General features: G+C 44.9%; 1 protein-coding gene across 3 annotated transcripts; it reads right to left on the reverse strand.

Annotated features, from left to right (window-relative positions):
• Positions 1–292: 292 nt before the first annotated feature.
• On the reverse strand, positions 293–22,264 carry prelid1a (PRELI domain containing 1a). 3 transcript variants are annotated; one of them, XM_084150656.1, is made up of 6 exons: positions 22,135–22,264; positions 21,493–21,635; positions 18,348–18,573; positions 14,707–14,820; positions 9,793–9,871; positions 293–3,630 (listed from the first exon to the last, which is right to left on the reverse strand). In XM_084150656.1, the coding sequence occupies exons 2-6, from the start codon at positions 21,582–21,584 to the stop codon at positions 3,506–3,508; spliced, it is 636 nt and encodes a 211-aa protein (XP_084006782.1). In that variant the 5' UTR covers positions 21,585–21,635; positions 22,135–22,264; the 3' UTR covers positions 293–3,505. The 3 variants fall into 3 exon arrangements, with proteins under 3 accessions (XP_084006782.1, XP_084006783.1, XP_084006784.1); XM_084150657.1 differs by having other exon boundaries at positions 21,493–21,609; positions 22,135–22,241; XM_084150658.1 differs by lacking the exon at positions 14,707–14,820 and having other exon boundaries at positions 22,135–22,252.
• Between the last annotated feature and the right edge of the window lie 1,537 nt (positions 22,265–23,801).

The following is a 23,801-nucleotide window of genomic DNA, read 5'->3' on the forward strand; positions in this document are numbered from 1 at the left end:
ACTGACTGCCTTCAGGATGTTACCCACTGAGGTGACTGACTGCCTTCAGGATGTTACCCACTGAGGTGACTGACTGCCTTCAGGATGTTACCCACTGAGGTGACTGACTGCCTGCCTTATGACCTTGTCATTGCAACAAGAAAATGTCTGTATGCAGTCACCAGTCTTTCTCTGTCCCAGTACTCTCATGTAGCATTTCTATACTAGGGCCTTTTATATATGAATACATATTTGTAATATTGAAAAATAATCACTTCCTTCTTATTCAAGGCAGACACAAGGTACTATGAGATTGAGGAAAACAAACAGAAAATATTTATTGGTATTCATCAATAAGCCGATACTGTTGCTCAAACATAGCACATTCATAATTTGTATTCATTCATTTTTTAAAAGAGATTATCCAGTACTTTTGTATACTTTTTAGCCAGTAGTTCTGAAAGTAGAGCTCACGAGCCAAAAGTGGTCCCCGAATATCGTGTACTACGTCACATATGTGCAGATGTGCACCATGTCATTGCTCCCTCTCTCTCTCTGTAATCTTGCTAGCTGTCACTCAAATGTCGAGGGGCTGAAGCTCACTGGCTAGAACTAATTGCTTGAGGGCTGGCCCACGTGGGGGGAAAAGTGTTAGAAAAACAGTCTCATTCAAACTAGGGATCTCATGGCTAATTGAGGTGAGACAGTAATTCTGCTCATAGATTATGCATGTTTCTAAATTGGGTGGTTCAAGCCTGAATGCGGATTGGCTGACAGCTGTGGTATATCAGACCGTATTCCACGAGTATGACAAAACATTTTTACTGCTCTAATTGTGTTGGTAACCAGTTTATAATAGCAATAAGGCACCTCAGGGGTTTGTGGTATATGGCCAATATACCGCGGCTAAGGGCTGTATCCAGGGACTCCGCGTTGCGTCGTGCATAAGAGCAGCCCTTAGCCGCGGTATATTGGCCACATGCCACACCCCCTCGAGCATTATTGGTTAAAGGAACTACACACTGACACATCCAGCCCAAAACGGGAGGTTGAAAAACGACAGTCACACCCTGGATGTGATACAGTTCCAGAGCGTGTCTTTAAAAGACTCAAGCAGACAGACGACGACATCCTCAGCAATCCTGTCTTTTCACAACGCCAAGAGAAAGCCCAGCAGCAGCCCAGGCCGATCACGTTCAAGCAATGTGGACCCCCATCATCACACTAGTAACAACTTCAATTTTAAGCAAATGAAATATCATTCTGAATCAAAAAATTAAATTAAGCGCCATAACTCTTATAGCAAAGAGTGATGAATCAAGACTGAGTGAGACTTCTTTGAGATTTGCTTTTTGAGCAGTCTAGCTAGCAGAAACATTTACACTAGTAAGCCTAAAACACAAAACGTAAATAAAGACATGTGGCCAGTCATCTACAGGGTGAGAAACAGACCATATGACGTAAAGGAACTACACCGTTGACTCTTGTACTGGTAAAAGACAGAAGGGCACCGAGGCTGGCTGACTCCCAAAAATGTCACCCCATTCCCTATTTAGGGCACTACTTTAGATCAGGGTCTATAGGGCTCTTGTCAAAAGTAGTTGCACTATATAGGGAATAGGGTGCAATTTTGGGACGCACCCACTGAGTTGGAGGGAATGGTGGGTAGGTTTACAGATCCAGTATCAGCTCCCCCTCCCCCAATCCTAACCATTAGTGGGGGAAATGCTAAACTGACCCAATATCAGCGTCTAGGGACAGCTTCACCCAACCGCGTGAAACTCTTATCATCCTCATGGTGGCTATGAAAGTGTTCAGTAGGTGGACAGCAAGATGGAAACCTAACAAGAGTCACAAGTCATTTCTGGAGACATGAACCAGTCTCTTGTACTAGCTTCCCATAAAGGACAAGACAGACAAACACCAACGTCGTAGATCACAGTAGATCACCTGCTGGGTGGGATCCCTAATGCCGCAGTAAGTAGATCACCTGCTGGGTGGGATCCCTAATGCCGCAGTAAGTAGATCACCTGCTGGGTGGGATCCCTAATGCCGCAGTAAGTAGATCACCTGTTGGGTGGGATCCCTAATGCCGCAGTAAGTAGATCACCTGCTGGGTGGGATCCCTAATGCCGCAGTAAGTAGATCACCTGCTGGGTGGGATCCCTAATGCCGCAGTAAGTAGATCACCTGCTGGGTGGGATCCCTAATGCCGCAGTAAGTAGATCACCTGCTGGGTGGGATCCCTAATGCCGCAGTAAGTAGATCACCTGCTGGGTGGGATCCCTAATGCCGCCGCATACCTCCCAACAATAACAAGATCAATCTAGTTACTCAAGTTTAAAAATGATGTGACGTACAGTAACCACTTCCATAGCGTTTAGCCTCATCGCTTCCTTTCACTTTCACTACTAATATGTAGCCTTCATTTATGCAGGGTTTGTCTCATTGAGATCAGCATCTACACACTAACTGATAAGACCATGACAGGTGGAGGGAGTACAATGGAAACTAGTCCAGTGCTTTCACCGACCTGTTAAAAGAGTACTGTGCCGAAGGAAAGGAGACAGGGAAAGGAAGCTAGTGAGGGCTATTGAGACCCAGGCCAGACAGCAGTACGCTGCAGCCTCTGCAGAAGTCAGAGCAAACATACTTTTTTTTGGGCGCTTCGCAGAGCTGTTGTGAGGGAAGATGTCCAGGAAGTGAGTTTGTGTTTACACAGGACCTCCCTCCCTCACCTAAAATCAACCAATCAAGTCACTGCGGAGCTATACGGAGCCCTCTGCATTGTTACAAAATTTGGGAGTCGCACGGCGATTCGGTACGGAGCTTGATTTGGCCTCTGCATGCCTCCGGAGGCTTCGGAATTGCGTCACACCCTCCATACGAAGCCTCCGACCACATTTTCAGATCAAGCTAAATTTTACTAATGGTCCATCCCCTAGCTCACGGTCACACCTACGGTTGCAAAATTACTAAAGCATTCACAAAATACCCAGAAATCCTGGTTGGAGGATTCCAGACGTCCTGCTTCCCTCCTGGTCCGGGAATCTTTCAACTGGTTTTTCTGGAAAACCTGCGAATTTTGTGAAAAGTTACCGGAATTTTGCAACCCTAATCACAGATCAGATTCCCCTACCTCCAAAGGTAATCATTAGGGGGGTTGAATAAAATCTGATTCTGGACCAGCAAGTTAGAGCCAACCAGACCTGAGTTCAAATACTATTCAACATTTTTGAAATCCATTTTTGTATTTGCTTGAGCCTGTCTGGAGCGCCGGATGAGCATGGGTTTGCAGTATTCTATTGGTTCCCATTATGCCAGGCATGCTTAATCAATCCCAGATAAAGTACTTGAAATTATTTCTAAATAGTCTTTGAATCCAGGCAGGTCTGGCCAATGTTCCTCCCACTGGCACCTCGCGCTCCGGGTTGAAGTTTTCTTGGAAGAGATCATGGATCAGCTTCCCCTGCCCCAATCCTAACCATATCAGCATCTAGGGACAACTTCACCCTACGCTGGCAGCTCAGACATACTGTTGTTTCTTGTGAGCCTGTGAGGCCAGGTCTTTGGCTCTCTCTTTAGCTGCCAGAGCAGTCTCCCTGGCCCTCTCTGTAGCATGCTCAGCCAGGGTCCTGGAGGGGATCTCACCTGGAGGAGAAGAGAGAGAGAGGAGACATGGTGGTTAGAGAAGACAGAGGAAACATGGTGGTTAGAGAAGACAGAGGAAACATGGTGGTTAGAGAAGACAGAGGAAACATGGTGGTTAGAGAAGACAGAGGAAACATGGTGGTTAGAGAAGACAGAGGAAACATGGTGGTTAGAGAAGACAGAGGAAACATGGTGGTTAGAGAAGACAGAGGGAGACAGACAGACAGACAGACAGACAGACAGACAGACAGACAGACAGACAGACAGACAGAGAGAGAGCTCAAAGACATTGCTCTTGCATTTTTTAGGATGTTTTTTCAAAAAATATAGATTTAGAGTTAGATAAAGTAGGATTTTTTGGCAGGGACATATACAGGATGCTACCCTCCACAACATAACCTTCACTCCAAACCTACACCCTGATTTTGGACGGAATTACCTGGAAGGCTTTCTACTACCAAGGATGACTATTCCCAAACTATACAGCAAATGCTCTGGCAAACAAACTGAAACCTGAAAACACCATCCAACCTGGAATTGAGTGAGTAATGTTTAGTCTGAAGCTATTTTTCACTTTCAAAAACCAAGAAGAAAAATACATTACAGTGATATATTTTACTTTATAAGGACTGAATGCGAAGGCTACCAAGCTTAAGCTTGCTTGTACAAAGAGATACAACTTCAATTAGCACTGAGGTGTGAAGTGAGAGGTGTCAAAGCCCTTGAGCCCAACAATGGCAGGAGAGTCGTACAGTCTACCCCAACCAAATGGAGAGGCCTTAGAAGCACCCCCCCGCTGTTCAGAGGTCATTAAAATACACCCTCTGAATGTAAAGAATGATAAGACACGAAAAGAGTACAAAATGAAGCTCCTTATGGGAAATCAGGAGACACTTTTTGCTGACTTTTATAAAAATGGGAACATAAGCAACTTAATGTTCCACACAGACCATCCCCTGGCATGGCACAGTGCTATATTAGCACACTACCCCTCTGTTAAGAGGGGGGGTGTTAGCGATGGGTGGAAACTCAGGATACTAGACAACGAGGACTCTGAGTCAGCTAATATAAATCTCTATAAATCTGGAACAGTAATGGTACAGGGCAACCCCAAACAGTTCCAGCTGGACTTTCACCTAATCAAAGAAATAGCTCAGCAGGAGAAGCTCTCCCTTGAGAAAGATACCCCTACCCCGAGCGGGTCAGACCAGAACTCTTCATTAAATAACCCCACAGAGCATCCCCAAGCGGAAAGTCAACTTCCCAGCACAGAGTACTACTCCCTCACTGAAATGAAGGATAACTTCACCCAGCTGGAGGTAAGGCAGGTGGAGCTGGAACAGCAGGTGAACACACTCCAGTCAGCACAGACCCAGACAACAGTCCAGCACAACAACACCCCCTTAACTAGACCTGAAGAGCTGGAGGTGGAGAGAGACATGTCTGCACTCTGGACTGTGGTGAGACAACATCAACAGGAGAAAGAGCAGGAGCAGGAGAAGAACAGAGCACTAGAGGAGAGGATCAGAGTGCTGGAGGAGAAGGTGAGAACGATGACGGGTGACAGAGAACAACCCATTAGAGAGCTGGCCACCCCCGCAGAGAAGCCAGCAGAACAGCCCACCTCAGATCCTGACCAAAGTCTCGACACCGCAGCAGAACAGTACACCCTAGACCCTGACCATAGTCTCGAAATCACAGCCAGACAAACAAATGAAGAACCCCAAGCCCAGGGGATCCCAACCCCTCTGATCACCCCCCCTGTCAGCCACCCTGAGAGCCCTCCTGACGACCCCCCCACACCCACTGAGGACATACACAAGCCACAGATTGTACTCCTTATGGACTCAAACGGGAAATACATACAAGAAAATAAACTTTTTCCCGAACACACAGTGTCTAAACTCTGGTGTCCAAACACCCAGCGCGCCCTTGACCTTCTGTCTGAGGACCGACTAGGATCACCCAGCCACATAATAATACACACAGGCACAAATGACCTGAGAACACAGCAGGAAAGGGTGGCCACATCACTCAAGGGAGTGATAGAAAAAGCTTCTTCTACTTTCCCCAAGTGGTTATCTCCACCCTGCTACCACGAAAATACTTCCACCCTGCCACCACACAGCGGGAGAATGCATTTCCCGTCACTGTGCCTCAAACCCTAATGTCTACTTGGCCCTCCACTCCACCCTGGACTTGAACAGCCTTTACGACCAGGTCCACCTATACAAGGCAGCAGTGCCCACCTTCGCCCGGACCCTAAAGGATATCGCCCTCAACCGCAGACCCAACACCTCACACAGGAGCAACAGATTAACAGACACCCCGCCCAGGCCAGCGAGACCCCCCCCCCCCCCCGGACCTACACACACAGAGGATCCCCGCCGAGAGGACCTACATCCAGACCACAGCACCACCAGCCACATCCACACCCCCACCCCCACCAATTAACACCCCCCCCCCATGTCAACCATGCCCACACCCCATTTAGGCCCCATCAGATCAGACCTATGCCCCTCCTACCCACCCCAAGCCCCCCACTCCCGCAAAGAGGGCCTCAACATGAAAGTCACACATACGCCCAGGCCGTGAGCAGGCAAACAGGCCCAACCCCCACTCTTACACTAGCCCAAGCCAATGGCATGTACCAGATGCTCAGCAGGCTCTGCTCACAATTACTGGCCTGAGGCCAAACCACACGACTAACAACATTGGACACTTTATGGAACACAAAGCCTTCACTGTCTCATCCTGGAATATCCAAGGCCTGAGGTCATCTGCCTTTGGCCTAAAGAGCAGGAACCTGGACTTCACCAAAGAAATCAGAAATACAGACATTGTCATCCTACAAGAAACATGGTATAGAGGAGATGGACCCACTGGTTGCCCTCTAGGTTACAGAGAGCTGGTAGTCCCATCCACCAAACTACCAGGTGTGAAACAGGGAAGGGACTCAGGGGGTATGCTAATTTGGTATAGAGCAGACCTAACTCACTCTATTAAATTAATCAAAACAGGAACATTTTACATTTGGGTAGAAATTCAAAAGGAAATTATCTCAACAGAGAAAAATGTCCTCCTGTGTGCTACCTATATCCCCCCACTAGAATCCCCATACTTTAATGAAGACAGCTTCTCCATCCTGGAGGGGGAAATCAATCATTTCCAGAGCAGAATTAGGCCGATACCCGCTAATGATCAAAATCCAGAAAAGGGCTGTTAAATTCTATAACCACTTAAAAGGAAGCGATTCCCAAACCTTCCATAACAAAGCCATCACCTACAGAGAGATGAACTTGGAGAAGAGTCCCCTAAGTAAGCTGGTCCTGGGGCTCTGTTCACAAACACAAACAGACCCCACAGAGCCCACAGAGCCCCAGGACAGCAACACAATTAGACCCAACCAAATAATGAGAAAACAAAAAGAGAATTACTTGACACATTGGAAAGAATTAACAAAAAAACTGAGCAAACTAGAATACTATTTGGCCTTAAACAGAGAGTACACAGTGGCAGAATACCGGACCACTGTGACTGACCCAAATTTAAAGGAAAGCTTTGACTATGTACAGACTCAGTGAGCATAGCCTTGCTATTGAGAAAGGCGGCCGTAGGCAGACCTGGCTCTCAAGAGTAGACAGGCTATGCGCACACTGCCCACAAAATGAGGTGGAAACTGAGCTGCACTTCCTAACCTCCTGACAAATGTATGACCATATTAGAGAGACATATTTCCCTCAGATTACACAGATCCACAAAGAATTCGAAAACAAACCCCATTTTGATAAACTCCCATATATATTGGGAGAAATCACAGCAGCAAGATTTGTGACCTGTTGCCACAAGAAAAGGGCAACCAGTGAAGAACAAACACCATTGTAAATACAACCCATATTTATGTTTATTTATTTTCCCATTTGTACTTTAACTATTTGCACATTGTTACAACACTGTATATATACATAATATGACATTTGAAATGTCTTTATTCTTTTGGAACTTCTGAGTGTAAGGTTTACTGTTAATATTTATTGTTTATTTCACTTTTGTTTACTATCTACTTCACTTGCTTTGGCAATGTTAACACACGTTTCCCATGCCAATAAAGCCCTTAAATTGAATTGAGAGAGAGAGAGAGAGGGAGAGGGAGAGGGAGAGGGAGAGGGAGAGGGAGAGAGAGAGGGAGAGAGAGAGGGAGAGAGAGAGACAGAGAGACAGAGAGACACAGAGACACAGAGAGAGAGAGGGAGAGGGAGACACAGAGAGAGAGAGAGAGAGAGAGACAGAGAGAGAGAGAGAGAGAGGGGAGAGAGAAAGGTAACGTGGCAGTTAGAGAAGAGAGAGGCGGGGAAACATGGTGGTTAGAGAAGAGAGAAAGAGGCAACATGGTGGTTAGAGAAGAGAGAGCGAGAGGCAACATGGTGGTTAGAGAAGAGAGAAAGAGGAAACATGGTGGTTAGAGAAGAGAGCGAGGGGAAACATGGTGGTTAGAGAAGAGAGAGCGAGAGGAAACATGGTGGTTAGAGAAGAGAGAGCGAGAGGAAACATGGTGGTTAGAGAAGAGAGAGCGAGATGAAACATGGTGGTTAGAGAAGAGAGAAAGAGGAAACATGGTGGTTAGAGAAGAGAGAGCGAGAGGAAACATGGTGGTTAGAGAAAAGAGAGCGAGAGGAAACATGGTGGTTAGAGAAAAGAGAGCGAGAGGAAACATGGTGGTTAGAACATGGTTGGTTTCCTTGGAAGGAGAGTTTAGATCCCTCAAATTCAAACCCAACCTGGAAGCCAGTTCCACTGCTTTGTTCCACTGTTCCCCTATAAATCAGGGACTGGTTTAGACCTGGGACACCAGTCATTGGTCCCCTATAAATCAGGGACTGGTTTAGACCTGGGACACCAGTCATTGCTCCACTGTAATCAGGGACTGGTTTAGACCTGGGACACCAGTCATTGCTCCCCTATAAATCAGGGACTGGTTTAGACCTGGGACACCAGTCATTGGTCCCCTGTAATCAGGGACTGGTTTAGACCTGGGACACCAGTCATTGCTCCCCTGTAATCAGGGACTGGTTTAGACCTGGGACACCAGTCATTGGTCCCCTGTAATCAGGGACTGGTTTAGACCTGGGACACCAGTCATTGCTCCCCTATAAATCAGGGACTGGTTTAGACCTGGGACACCAGTCATTGCTCCCCTGTAATCAGGGACTGGTTTAGACCTGGGACACCAGTCATTGGTCCCCTGTAATCAGGGACTGGTTTAGACCTGGGACACCAGTCATTGGTCCCCTGTAATCAGGGACTGGTTTAGACCTGGGACACCAGTCATTGGTCCCCTATAAATCAGGGACTGGTTTAGACCTGGGACACCAGTCATTACTCCCCTGTAATCAGGGACTGGTTTAGACCTGGGACACCAGTCATTGGTCCCCTGTAATCAGGGACTGGTTTAGACCTGGGACACCAGTCATTGGTCCCCTGTAATCAGGGACTGGTTTAGACCTGGGACACCAGTCATTACTCCCCTGTAATCAGGGACTGGTTTAGACCTGGGACACCAGTCATTGGTCCCCTGTAATCAGGGACTGGTTTAGACCTGGGACACCAGTCATTACTCCCCTGTAATCAGGGACTGGTTTAGACCTGGGACACCAGTCATTGGTCCCCTGTAATCAGGGACTGGTTTAGACCTGGGACACCAGTCATTGGTCCCCTGTAATCAGGGACTGGTTTAGACCTGGGACACCAGTCATTGGTCCCCTGTAATCAGGGACTGGTTTAGACCTGGGACACCAGTCATTGGTCCCCTGTAATCAGGGACTGGTTTAGACCAGATAAGCAGCAGTAGTCTGAACCTAAATGTAGTCCTTGGTAGAATATGATTGTAACTGATGAGACTAGACTCCAGCATGTCTTGTTGCTATGAAAGATTCAAGCAAAGAGACCGTTCCTTTTATAGCACATTAAACTGTAAAACTATATAGTATAGCCAGTCCCTCTCTGTATTGAACTAATAAAAACGACCCTCCTACAACAGTTCATCCATCTGATCCAAGTGTTTCTACCTCTCCACCACAAACACAGTACCGCTAATAATAAGGACCTGAACTGATCGGCCCACCTTATTTTACAGCGTAATAAAACTACTGCCATCCATCTTACCTTGCATTTTGGCCAGGACGTATTCAAACCCTTTCATGGTCTTTGTAACACTGGTCTTGAACCGGGCAAGGCCGAATTCCTGTAAAGTGAGGCCAGAGATGAATGATGGTTAGGGTATGACAGATGGGGAGGTCTGGTCTTGTTGTGTGGTATGACTGACATTGAGTAACGTTAGTTCCTGTGGTGTATTTGTATTTGTATTTATTATGGATCCCCATTAATACTCTTCCTGGGGTCCAGCAAAATTAAGGCAGTTATACATTTTAAAACATTACAATACCTTCATAACAGATTTCACAACACATTAAGTGTGTGCCCTCAGGCCTCTACTATACTACCACATATCTACAACACAAAATCCGTGTGTATGTGTGTATAGTGCGTATGTTATCGTGTGTGTGTATGCATGTGTCTGTGCCTGTGTTTGTGTTGCTTCACAGTCCCCGCTGTTCCATAAGGTGTATTTTTATCTGGTTTATTTTTAAAAAATCTGATTCTACTGCTTGCATCAGTTACCTGATGTGGAATAGAGTTCCATGTAGTCATGGCTCTATGTAGTACTGTGTGCCTCCCATTGTCTGTTCTGGACTTGGGGACTGTGAAGAGACCTCTGGTGGCATGTCTTGTGGGGTATGCATGGGTGTCTGAGCTGTGTGCTAGTCGTTTAAACAAATACAAGTAGTGATGACGTCAATCTCTCCTCCACTTTGAGCCAGGAGAGATTGACATGCATATTATTAATATTAGCTCTCTGTGTACATCCAAGGGCCAGCCGTGCTGCCCTGTTCTGAGCCAATTGCAATTTTCCTAAGTCCCTCTGTGGCACCTGACCACACGACTGAACAGTAGTCCAGGTGCGACAAAACTAGAGCCTGTAGGACCTGCCTTGTTGATGGGGCAGCAGGTAGCTTAGTGGTTAAGAGCGTTGTGCCAGTAACCGAAAGGTCGCTGGTTCTAATCCCCGAGCCGACTAGGTGAAAATCTGTCGATGTGCCCTTGAGCAAGGCACTTAACCCTAATTGCTCCTGTAATTCGCTCTGGAAAAGAGCGTCTGCTAAATGACTAAAATGTAATGTAAATGTAAAAAGGACCTGCCTTGTTGATAGAAGGCAGAGCAGTGCTTTATTATGGACAGACTTCTCCCCATCTTAGCTACTGTTGTATCAATATGTTTTGACCATGACAGTTTACAATCCAGGGTTACTCCAAGCAGTTTAGTCACCTCAACTTGCTCAATTTCCACATTATATAATACAAGATTTAGTTGAGGTTTAGGGTTTAGTGAATGATTTGTCCCAAATAAAATGTTTTTAGTTTAAGAAATATTTAGGACTAACTTATTCCTTGCCACCCACTCTGAAACTAACTCCAGCTCTTTGTTAAATGTTGCAGTCATTTCAGTCGCTGTAGTAGCTGACGTGTATAGTGTTGAGTCATCCACATACATAGACACACTGGCTTTACTCAAAGCCAGTGGCATGTCGTTAGTAAAGTTTGAATAAAAGTAAGGGGCCTAGACAGCTGCCCTGGGGAATTCCTGATTCTACCTGGATTATGTTGGATAGGCTTCCATTAAAGAACACCCTCTGTGTTCTGTTAGACAGGTAAATCTTTATCCACATCATATCAGGGGGTGTAAAGCCATAACACATACGTTTTTCCAGCAGCAGACTATGATCGATAATGTCAAAAGCCGCACTGAAGTCTAACAAAACAGCCCCCACAATATTTTTATCATCGATTTCTCTCAGCCAATCATCAGTCATTTGTGTAAGTGCTGTGCTTGTTGAATGTCCTTCCCTATAAGCGTTCTGGAAGTCTGTTGTCAATTTGTTTAATGTAAAATAGCATTGTATCTGGTCAAACACAATTTATTCCAAAACCGTACTAAGGGTTGGTAACAGGCTGATTGGTCAGCCATTTGAGCCAGTTAAGAGGGCTTTACATTTTAGTCATTTAGCAGACGCTCTTATCCAGAGCGACTTACAGTTAGTGAATACATTTTTTATTTTTCATACTGGCCCCCCGTGGGAATCGAACCCACAACCCTGGCGTTGCAAACGCCATGCTCTACCAACTGAGCTACATCCCTTCCGGCCATTCCCTCCCCTACCCTGGACGACGCTGGGCCAATTGTGCGCCGCCCCATGGGTCTTTACTATTCTTAGGTAGGGGAATGACTTTTGCTGCCCTCCAAGCCTGGGGGCACACACATTCTAGTAGGCTTAAATTGAAAATATGGCAAATAGGAGTGGCAATATCGTCTGCTATTATCCTCAGTAATTTTCCATCAAAGTAGTCAGACCCCTGTGGCTTGTCATTGTTGATCGACAATAATACTTTTCACCTCTTCCACAATCACTTTACGGAACTCAAAATTAAAATTATTGTCTTTCATAATTTGGTCAGATATACTTGGATGTGTAGTGTCAGCGTTTGTTGCTGGCATGTCATGCCTAAGTTTGATAATCTTGCCAATGAAAAAAGCATTACAGTAGTTGGCAATATCAGTCGGTTTTGTGATGAATGAGCCATCTGATTCAATGAATGATGGAGCTGAGTTTGCCTTTTTTTCCAAAATGTAATTGAAGGAGCTCCAAAGCTTTTTACTATCATTCTTTATGTCATTTATCTTTGTTTCATAGTGTAGTTTCTTCTTCTTTTTATTCAGTTTAGTCACATGATTTCTCAATTTGCAATACGTTTGCCAATCAGTTGTGCAGCCAGACTTATTTGCCATTCCTTTTGCCTCATCCCTCTCAACCATACAATTTTTCAATTCCTCATCAATCCACAGGGATTGTTTACAGTCATTTTCTTAAATGGGTGCATGCTTATTAGTAACTGGGATAAGCAATTTCATAAATGTGTCAAGTGCAGTGTCTGGTTGCTCCTCATTACACACCACGGACCAACATATATTCTTTACATCATCAACATAGGAATCACTACAAACAATAACAAAACAACAACAATTTCTTTACATCAACAACACAGGAATCACTACAAAACGTATTGTATGACCTCTTATACACTATATTAGGCCCAGCCTTTCCTTTCCTAGATATGGCTACTATATTGTGATCACTACATCCGATGGATCTGGATTCTGCTTTCAAGCACATTTCTGCAGCATTAGTAAAGATGTGATCAATACATGTTGATGATCTCATTCCTGTGCTGTTTGTAACCACCCTGGTAGGTTGACTGATAACCTGAACCAGGTTGCAGTCACTGGTTACAGTTTGAAGCTTTTTCTTGAGTGGGCAGCTTTGATGAAAGCCAGTCAATATTTTAAATCACGCAGATAATATATCTCTCTGTTGATATCACATACATTATCAAGCATTTCACACACGTTATCCAGATACTGACTGTTATCACTTGGTGGTCTATAGCAGCTTCCCACCAGAATGGGCTTTAGGTGAGGCAGATGAACCTGTAGCCATATTACTTCAACAGTATTTAACATGAGATCCTCTCTAAGCTTTACAGGAATGTGGTTCTGAATATAAACAGCAACACCACTGGCATTTCTGTCTTTTCTGTAAATGTTATCACCTTGTATTGCTACCACTGTATCAAAGGTATTGTCTAAGTGAGTTTCAGAGATAGTCAGAATATGAATGTAATCTGATCCTAGCAAGTTATTGATTTCATGAACCTCGTTTCTTAATCTACATATGTTAACGTGGGCTATTTTGAGCACTTTTCTGGGATGCTTGCTTGTTTTCATTGCTTTTCTGGGAAGCTTAGCAGAAGTAGATATTCTCATGTTATTTATGTTAGTGCAGGGTGAGCTGCACACAGTGGACTTCCTACTAGGGCACACAGCCTCAGTGCTAACAGCATAAATCTGGTTCATAGGCACATGATTACTGCATACAACAGCTGTAGGATCAGCAGAGGCATTCAGGGCAGTTAGAGGGACATAAATTAGGTTAGTTACATGATGTCTTCCAACGCCCTTAGGATAATGTACATTTGCTGAAGCATTATGACAACTCAGTGACACAATTGTAGGGTTTAATTGAGCTGGGCTTGGGTCATTGATAAGTCATTGTCTCAACGCAGCCTTATAATGCTTTGAAAGGATCCAGGAACCCAAATTATTTGGGTGGATCCCATCCTCCTCATAAAACGTGTTTTGTTTCCAAAAGGTATCGAAATTGTCAACAAAAGTTACACCCATTGAGCTGCAATAATCACATAGCCAGTTGTGAAGAGAAAGAATCCTGCTAAAGCGTTAAATACCACGATTCAGAGAGGGCACAGGGCCAGATATGATGCCATGATTCAGAGAGGGTACAGGGCCAGATATGATGCCATGATTCAGAGAGGGTACAGGGCCAGATATGATGGGTCTTTTATTAGTGTCTAGAAGAGAGTCAATCAGCTCTTTAAAATCCAGTTTCAACTGTTCAGAGCTGCGCTTCATAATGTAATTAAAACCCCACATGGTCTACGATAGAATCGATGTCCATGTCCTGGCGGAGAACATTCTGGAGCAGCTTAGTAATGTCATTTACTCGAGCTCCGGGATAGCACAGTGTTTTTGCACCAGGAACGGTCACATTTCTTACCATGTGGTGGTTACGGTGTGACAGAATAGCCTGGACAAGCTTGACAATTGACGGCGCAAACAGATCTAACGACAGACAGTGAATGATGTTAGTAGTTGCTGGCAGTTAGTGTGGACATGTCTTAACTTTCAGAGTTAGAACCCAACTGGGTTTATCAAAGTCAGATACCAGACAGTCAATCATTCAACAACTTCTACACAGGCTGAACAGGCAAATGGCCAGCTTGTGGTTCCTTTACGACAGTCTTTCTGTAACTCATATATCTACATGGATAGCTATATAGTACCAGTACCACTTCCCCCTGGCGGGGTGGGTTTCGGACTGCACACACCTGTATAGCTCTGGAGAGCCCGTAGACGTTGGACGAGATCCAGGCCTCTCTGTTAATCTCCGTCCAGCTGGTGTTGTCAGGGTTAATTCTGTACTCACAACGCTCCTCCACAGACTGACAGGGGAATCAAAACATAACAAGACCTTATTATGACTACAGTATAGTGTATATAGCGCATTCGGAAAGTATTCAGACCCCTTGACTTTTTCCACATTTTGTTGTGTTACAGCCTTATTCTAAAATTGATTAAATTAATTGTTTTCCTCATCAATCTACACACAATACCCCATAATGACAAAGTGAAAAACAGGTTTTTAGAAATGTTTGCAAATGTATTAAAAATATAAAACAGAAATACCTTATTTGCATGAATATTCAGACCCTTTGCTATGAGACTCGAAATTGAGCTCAGGTGCATCCTGTTTCCATTGATCATCCTTGAGATGTTGATTGGAGTCCACCTGTGGTAAATTCAATTGATTGGACATGATTTGGAATGGCACACACCTGTCTATATAAAAGGTCCCAAAGTTGACAGTGCATGTCAGAGCAAAAACCAAGCCATGAGGTCGAAGGAATTGTCTGTAGAGCTCCGAGACAGGATTGTGTCGAGGCACAGATCTGGGGAAGGGTACCACAAATGTCTGCAGCATTGAAGGTCCCCAAGAACACAGTGGCCTCCATCATTCTTAAATGGAAGAAGTTTGGAACCACCAAGACTCTTCCTAGAGCTGGCCGCCCGGCCCCAACTGATCAATTGGGGGAGAAAGGCCTTGGTCAGGGAGGTGACCAAGAAGCCGATGGTCACTCTGACAGAGCTCCAGTGTTCCTCTGTGGAGATAGGAGAACCTTCCAGAAGGACAACCATCTCTGCAGCACTCCACCAATCAGGCCTTTATGGTAAAGTGGCCAGAAGGAAGCCACTCTTCAGTAAAAGGCACATGACAGCCCGCTTGGAGTTTGCCAAAAGGCACCTAAAGACTCTCAGACAATGAGAAACAAGATTCTCTGGTCTGATGAAACCAAGATTGAACTCTGTGGCCTGAATGTCAAGCGTCACGTCTGGAGGAAACCTGGCACCATCCCTACAGTGAAGCATGGTGGTGGCAGCATCATGCTGTGGGGATGTTTTTCAGCGGAAGGGACTGGGAGACTAGTCAGGATCGAGGGAAAGATGAACGGAGCAAAGTACAGAGAGATCATTGATGAAAACCTGCTCCAGAGCGCTCAGGACCTCAGACTGGGGCGAAGATTTACCTTCCAAAAGGACAACAACCCTAAGCACACAGCCAAGACAACGCAGGAGTGGCTTCGGGACAAGTCTCTGAATGTCCTTGAGTGGCCCAGCCAGAGCCCGGACTTGAACCCGATCGAACATCTCTGGAGAGACCTGAAAATAGCTGTGCAGCGACGCTCCCCATCCAACCTGACAGAGCTTGAGAGGATCTGCAGAGATGATGGGAGAAACTCCCCAAATACAGGTGTGCCAAGCTTGTAGCATCATACCCAAGAAGACTCAAGGCTGTAATCGCTGCCAAAGGTGCTTCAACAAAGTAAAGGGTTTGGATAGTTATGTAAATGTGATATTTCAGTTTGTTATTTTTAATACTTTTGCAAAAATGTCTAAAAACCTGTTTTTGCTCAGTCATTATGGTGTATTGTGTGTAGATTGATGAGGGAAAAAAACAATTTAATCCATTTTAGAATGAGGCTGTAACAAAATGTGGAAAAGTGAAGGGGTCTGAATACTTTCCGAATGCACTATCAATAAAGTTTGATTTGATTGATGACATTACAGCTGTAGAATATTTAATGAACTGTAATTTTCACAAAGACAAGTGCAGTTTTTCCATAAACTTTTAATTGATAACTTGGTATTTTACCACTTGACATATCAATCATATAGTGGAAAGGATCCTATAAATCAAGACTGTGTGAATGCATGTGCCACTCCGAATAAATAAATACTGTGCCTTTGAAGATTTGTCTCTGGTCATGAAACGACAATACAGGTTGGATGTCTCAATATATATATATATTTTTTAAACTGTTTTTGCTTAGTCATTATGGGGTATTGTGTGTAGATTGATGAGGGAAAAAAATGTTTTAATCCATTTTAGAATAAGGCTGTAACGTAACAAAATGTGTAAAAAGTCAAGGGGTCTGAATACTTTCTGAATGCACTGTACATAGCCGATGGAGTCTATAATGTGATTTATGAACTGCAGTAGGAGATATACAGTGCAGAGCAGTATAAAGACCTGGTTCTTCATAGTGAAAGGGAAATACTGCTCAAATTCAAATACACTACATGGCCAAAAGTATGTGGACACTCCTTCACATTAGTGGATTCAGCTATTTCAGCCACACCCGTTGCTGACAGGTGTATAAAATCGAGCACACAGCCATGCAATCTCCATAGACAAACATTGGCAGTAGAATGGCCATACTGAAGAGCTCAGTGACTTTCAACGTGGCACCGTCATAGGATGCCACCTTTCCAACAAGTCAGTTGGTCAAATTTCTGCCCTGCTAGAGCTGCCCCGGTCAACTGTAAGTGCTGTTATTATGAAGTGAAACGTCTAGGAGCAACAACGGCTCAGCCGCGAAGTGGTAGGCCACACAAGCTCATAGAATGGGACCGCTGAGTGCTGAAGCGCGTAGCTCGTAAAAATCGTCTGTCCTCGGTTGCAACACTCACTACTGAGTTCCAAACTGCCTCTGGAAGCAACGTCAGCACAACAACTGTTCGTCGGGAGCTTCATGAAATGGGTTTCCATGGCCGAGCAGCCGCACACAAGCCTAAGATCACCATGCACAATGCCAAGCGTTGGCTGGAGTGGTGTAAAGCTCGCCACCATTGGACTCTGGAGCAGTGGAAACGCGTTCTCTGGAGTGATGAATCACCCTTCACCATCTGGCAGTCCGACGGACGAATCTGGGTTTGGCGGACGCCAGGAGAACGCTACCTGCCCCAATGCATAGTGGCAACTGTAAAGTTTGGTAGAGGAGGAATAATGGTCTGGGGCTGTTTTTCATGGTTCGAGCTAGGCCCCTTAGTTCCAGTGAAGGGAAATCTTAACGCTACAGCATACAATTACATTCTAGACGATTCTGTGCTTCCAACTTTGTGGCAACTGTTTTGGGAAGGCCCTTTCCTGTTTCAGCATGACAATGCCCCCGTGCACAAAGCGAGGTCCATACAGAAATGGTTTGTCGAGATTGGTGTGGAAGAACTTTACTGGTCTGCACAAAGCCCTGACCTCAACCCCGTCGAACACCTTTGGGATTAATTGGAACGCCGACTGCAAGCCGGGCCTAATCGCCCAACATCAGTGCCCGACCTCACTAATGCTCTTGTGGCTGAATGGAAGCAAGTCCCCGCAGCAATGTTCCAACATCTAGTGGAAAGCCTTCCCAGAAGAGTGGAGGCTATTATAGCAGCAAAGGGGGGGACCAACTCCATATTAATACCCATGATTTTGGAATGAGATGTTCGACGAGCGGGTGTCCACATACTTTTGACCACGTAGTGTAAATTCAAAGATGAAGACTTGCGTTGGCTCCCTGAGCTAATGCCTAGGCTTTAGCTCAGCGGGCCAACACAGTCACAGTTCGAATCCCAGTGGGGTCACACGTACCATCATGCGTGCGTGGCTGATGTTCCAAGTCAGCGTTGTCATGGTTCTGTTCTGGGGGTCCACGATGGAATCCTCGATGATGTAGGCGTGCCTCGCCATGGTAACCGGCAGGTACTTCTCCATCCAGCGAGGGGCGCGGTTCGTTTTGGTCAGCAGTCGTCTAGAGACCAGACAGTTACCGGGGGTTACCTCCCTGAAGATGATGTCCTCCGTTAGGACATGGTTACTGTGGGCAGAGAAGAGATGATTGAATTGGAAAAACTATCAGAGACTTTGGAGCAAGAGAGGAGATGGGAGGGGTGAAGACATGCTGGGGAAGAGGAGACTGAAGGGGTGAATTAGGTATGATTGCAAGATTAGGGATACTGCAAGATTAGAGGTCGCAACATTGTATCTGTCTCAATGGCGCTGCCCCGTGACAGACGCAGTGACGGGACTGCTACAACGTTGTGATGTCTATCCATCTCTATGCTACAACGTTGTGATGTCTATCCATCTCTATGCTCCAACGTTGTGATGTCTATCCATCTCTATGCTCCAACGTTGTGATGTCTATCCATCTCTAGGCTACAACGTTGTGATGTCTATCCATCTCTATGCTCCAACGTTGTGATGTCTATCCATCTCTATGCTCCAACGTTGTGATGTCTATCCATCTCTATGCTCCAACGTTGTGATGTCTACACATCTCTATGCTACAACGTTGTGATGTCTATCCATCTCTATGCTCCAACGTTGTGATGTCTATCCATCTCTATGCTCCAACGTTGTGATGTCTATCCATCTCTATGCTCCAACGTTGCGATGTCTATCCATCTCTATGCTCCAACGTTGCGATGTCTATCCATCTCTATGCTCCAACGTTGCGATGTCTATCCATCTCTATGCTCCAACGTTGCGATGTCTATCCATCTCTATGCTCCAACGTTGCGATGTCTATCCATCTCTATGCTCCAACGTTGTGATGTCTATCCATCTCTATGCTCCAACGTTGTGATGTCTATCCATCTCTATGCTCCAACGTTGTGATGTCTATCCATCTCTATGCTCCAACGTTGTGATGTCTATCCATCTCTATGCTCCAACGTTGTGATGTCTATCCATCTCTATGCTCCAACGTTGTGATGTCTATCCATCTCTATGCTCCAACGTTGTGATGTCTATCCATCTCTATGCTACAACGTTGTGATGTCTATCCATCTCTATGCTCCAACGTTGTGATGTCTATCCATCTCTATGCTCCAACGTTGTGATGTCTATCCATCTCTATGCTCCAACGTTGTGATGTCTATCCATCTCTATGCTCCAACGTTGTGATGTCTATCCATCTCTATGCTCCAACGTTGTGATGTCTATCCATCTCTATGCTACAACGTTGTGATGTCTATCCATCTCTATGCTACAACGTTGTGATGTCTATCCATCTCTATGCTCCAACGTTGTGATGTCTATCCATCTCTATGCTCCAACGTTGTGATGTCTATCCATCTCTATGCTACAACGTTGTGATGTCTATCCATCTCTATGCTACAACGTTGTGATGTCTATCCATCTCTATGCTACAACGTTGTGATGTCTATCCATCTCTATGCTACAACGTTGTGATGTCTATCCATCTCTATGTTACAACGTTGTGATGTCTATCCATCTCTATGCTACAACGTTGTGATGTCTATCCATCTCTATGTTACAACGTTGTGATGTCTATCCATCTCTATGTTACAACGTTGTGATGTCTATCCATCTCTATGCTCCAACGTTGTGATGTCTATCCATCTCTATGTTACAACGTTGTGATGTCTATCCATCTCTATGCTCCAACGTTGTGATGTCTATCCATCTCTATGTTACAACGTTGTGATGTCTATCCATCTCTATGCTACAACGTTGTGATGTCTATCCATCTCTATGTTACAACGTTGTGATGTCTATCCATCTCTATGCTACAACGTTGTGATGTCTATCCATCTCTATGTTACAACGTTGTGATGTCTATCCATCTCTATGTTACAACGTTGTGATGTCTATCCATCTCTATGTTACAACGTTGTGATGTCTATCCATCTCTATGTTACAACGTTGTGATGTCTATCCATCTCTATGCTACAACGTTGTGATGTCTACACTATCTTTCTTACCTGTAGGGGTTGCCTAATTATTCAAGCAATGCTTGATATACAGTCTAAAACGTATCTCTGCAAAATTGTTGAAGTGTTCCTTACAAGCCAGACTGTTTAATAAAATTACATTTGAACTTACTCTACCGGTTGTCTGTGCGATTGGTCCTTCATTCACTCAAAATTTTAGACAGAATATCCACAGGAAAGTTCCATTACATTACACATAAGAGTCATTGGACGAAGGCGTCTTCTGTAGGGAGGAGTTTTGTTTAGAGCCGCGATGCTCGGTCTGACCATTAACACGCATCGCTTGCGGTATGGTTTTGGAACCATAAGGACCTTATCTTTCATACCGGCGAGAAATAATTCTCAAAAATCGAAATGCTAAATTGATACACACCATTATAGGGTTCCCACCCGGCCATCTCTCCATGTTACAGCGCTCGTTTACAGATGGAAGACAGAGTGGACTACCTGTGCTAATTAGCTGTGCTAATACCTGTGCTAATTAGCTATCTGCGTTTCCTGTGTGTAAATGGACAGACAGACGCCACAAACGTATTGTCACTGAAAAATACTGCTGGCAGCAACTGTGTACAGTAAATGTGTATTTTGCTTTTGTGAAATAATTTTGATGTGATATGAAAGTAGAGGGCTTTGTGTTTCTAGGACAGTACAGCAGTTGAGAATCGATTCACGTTTAGATGGAGTATTTGGCTGTTTTGGCTTCCAGAGCCAATTCGCCCTATAAACAGAACATGTAAGGTTCTTGGACATAGGCAGCGTTTCCCAAACCCTAAGGGGTGAACGTTTTGGTTTTTGCCCTAGCACTACACAGCTGATTCAAATAATTAACTCACCATCAAGCTTTGATTATTTTTAAATCAGCTGTGCAGTGCTAAGGCAAAAACTAAAACGTGCACCCCTTGTGGTCCCCAGGACCGAGTTTGGGAAACGCTGGACTAAGGATTAACTTTAGGCTCCTTTTGTCCAGTATTGGGCTAGGTTAAGGGTATCTTTCTTACCTGTAGGGGTTGGGATATCGCTCCCAGAAAGCAGTGCAGACTTGGTCCCAGGAACTTTTCAGAAGACCCACGCAGGCAAAGTACTTCACCATTGTTCCCGTAAAAAGATGACTTTATCTGTAACGTTACACTTTGGTAAATACCTGTTAGAAGAATAGTACACGTGCGTGAGCTCAAATTAGCTAGGATATGATCAATTACATGCCTATTAGAAGGCTGCACTAAATACCGAAACTCCTAGATAAGCATAGAAAGTGGAATGCTGCGCTTTAAATGACAGCTGTCAATCAACTTCAGTGAAATTAAAGCAGTAACCTGCACACTAGCCATAGCTAACGTTAACCTGTCTGTCCATAATATCGCTATATGTATGTCCATATACTGCTCGATGTGCAACCCAGTTCTGCTAACGACATCGTTAGTGACAGTTTGACAGGTCATGGGATAAAAACTGAAACGGTCACGTCTGCACGCAGTCCCTCTAGTCTTGCTAGAATGCTAAGGTAACGAGCTAGCTAGTTAGCTTAGCATAGCGTGGGAGTCAACGCCATGTATTTATTAGCTACCTTGACCCATTTTCATATGAGAAAAAAATCTACACATCTTTCCGCTTGAATCTGAAACGGTAAGAAAGCCACTTACCTCGTTGGCAATACCATTTACAGCGGAGATAAGTGCATTTTCTACTACTTTTAGAAGAATGTAGCTTGCAACTACATGAAAGACTGATTCGGGCCGATTGAATGGGAAGTTCAAGAACAACGTCATATCCGGTGCGAGTAGACCAAAAAGCAGAGAGGAAGAGGCGTAGCGAGAGGGATACCTGGGGCCAACATCTGGCTTCTCCAGCAGGTGGCGTTGTTTCGGGGGAAGGACGATGGCGGAAGCGGAGAAGGCGCTTGAATCTGATGGCGGTGGAAATAAGGATGAATGGACTTTTGTCCAAAAAGGATGGAAAATTAAGTACAATTATTGTGGGGAAAGGAAACGTCTAGAGTTGGTTTTACCCCATGGTATCTGGTAAGAGTTCGTTTTCTGGGAGTATTGGTGCTGTTCTTATTATACCTCAGTGAATCGGGGCCCGATTTGGTGGATCGTGGACAGGATCCAAAATGGTGAAAAAAGCCTTGGGTACAGTAGTCAGTGAAATACAAGAGGAGTGCGCTTGCATTGATTTCGTGTTTTTCAGCTGATCAAAAGGAACGTTTGTTGGCCTCCCTCTAGTTAATTATTATCCTGTGTTGTGTTTTGAGCTACGGAGCAGGGCACCCAAAAAATCCTGGAGTGGTCGACGTTCATAGGATGAATCGTGTGGTTAATGGAAGGAAGGAGCAGTGGGCAGTCTTGACAACTCCCCAGTAAGGAAAGGAGCTATTGGCTGTCCTAAAAGTCACTAGAAGTCAAAAAAAAAATTTGTTGATACAATTGTCTGCTTGGTGTCACTAAAGTACCTTATCACAACCCCCCCAGGTACTTAGAAACACTTACATCCGTGGACTCATCGAGGAGGAGGCTGAAACGCTGGTCACCCACATCTGCGACCAACTTTTTCAGAAAGTATGGTGCTAGAACACCATTAATCATTTCTGTGCACTTTGTCCTGTGCGTTTTGAAGTGGGTAGCAGCAGTGGAGTCTGAGAAAGCAGCTCTACATGCTTCTCCAATGTGATCACATGCCAGCATGGAACAGTGGTCAGCGATAGCTAATGCCATGGTGGCCTCAGTCTTTTTTGCAGAGTCAATTTTTTAAACCATAAATGGCAGCTTGTTTTGGGTGGAACTGTTATAAGGCTTTGCCTTTTGAGTATGTTTTTGAGTTGTCATGTGTTTTTTTTACATCACTAAGTTTGGCGTAGAAATCAGCCTTACAATACAGGCAGTATGCCCGTGTATCATCTCCAATAAACGGCTTCAACCAGCCTTTGAATTCAGGGTTTGATTCCCACTCCTTTCTGTATTTTTGAGTGTACAGTTTAGACTGAGACATGATGAGCTAGCCAGCTAGGTGTTTAGCTGATGTCACAGAGAGTCACACACACAGTGGACTGAGGCTGTGGGAGTCAAATGCAGTGATTTATTTTTGTGCAGTGATTTATTTTAGACAAAGAACATTTTACATTTACATCCCACCCTGAATGTAAGCCAGGGTGGGATCAGCCAGGGTGGGATCAGCCAGGGCGGGATCAGCCAGGGCGGGATCAGCCAGGTCGGGATCAGCCAGGGAGAGATCAGCCAGGGTGGGATCAGCCAGGGAGGGATCAGCCAGGGTGGGATCAGCCAGGGAGAGATCAGCCAGGGTGGGATCAGCC

The sequence above is a fragment of the Coregonus lavaretus genome (assembly GCF_964263955.1).
Source record: "Coregonus lavaretus genome assembly, chromosome: 32".
In the NCBI taxonomy this organism is placed as follows: Eukaryota; Metazoa; Chordata; class Actinopteri; order Salmoniformes; family Salmonidae; genus Coregonus; species Coregonus lavaretus.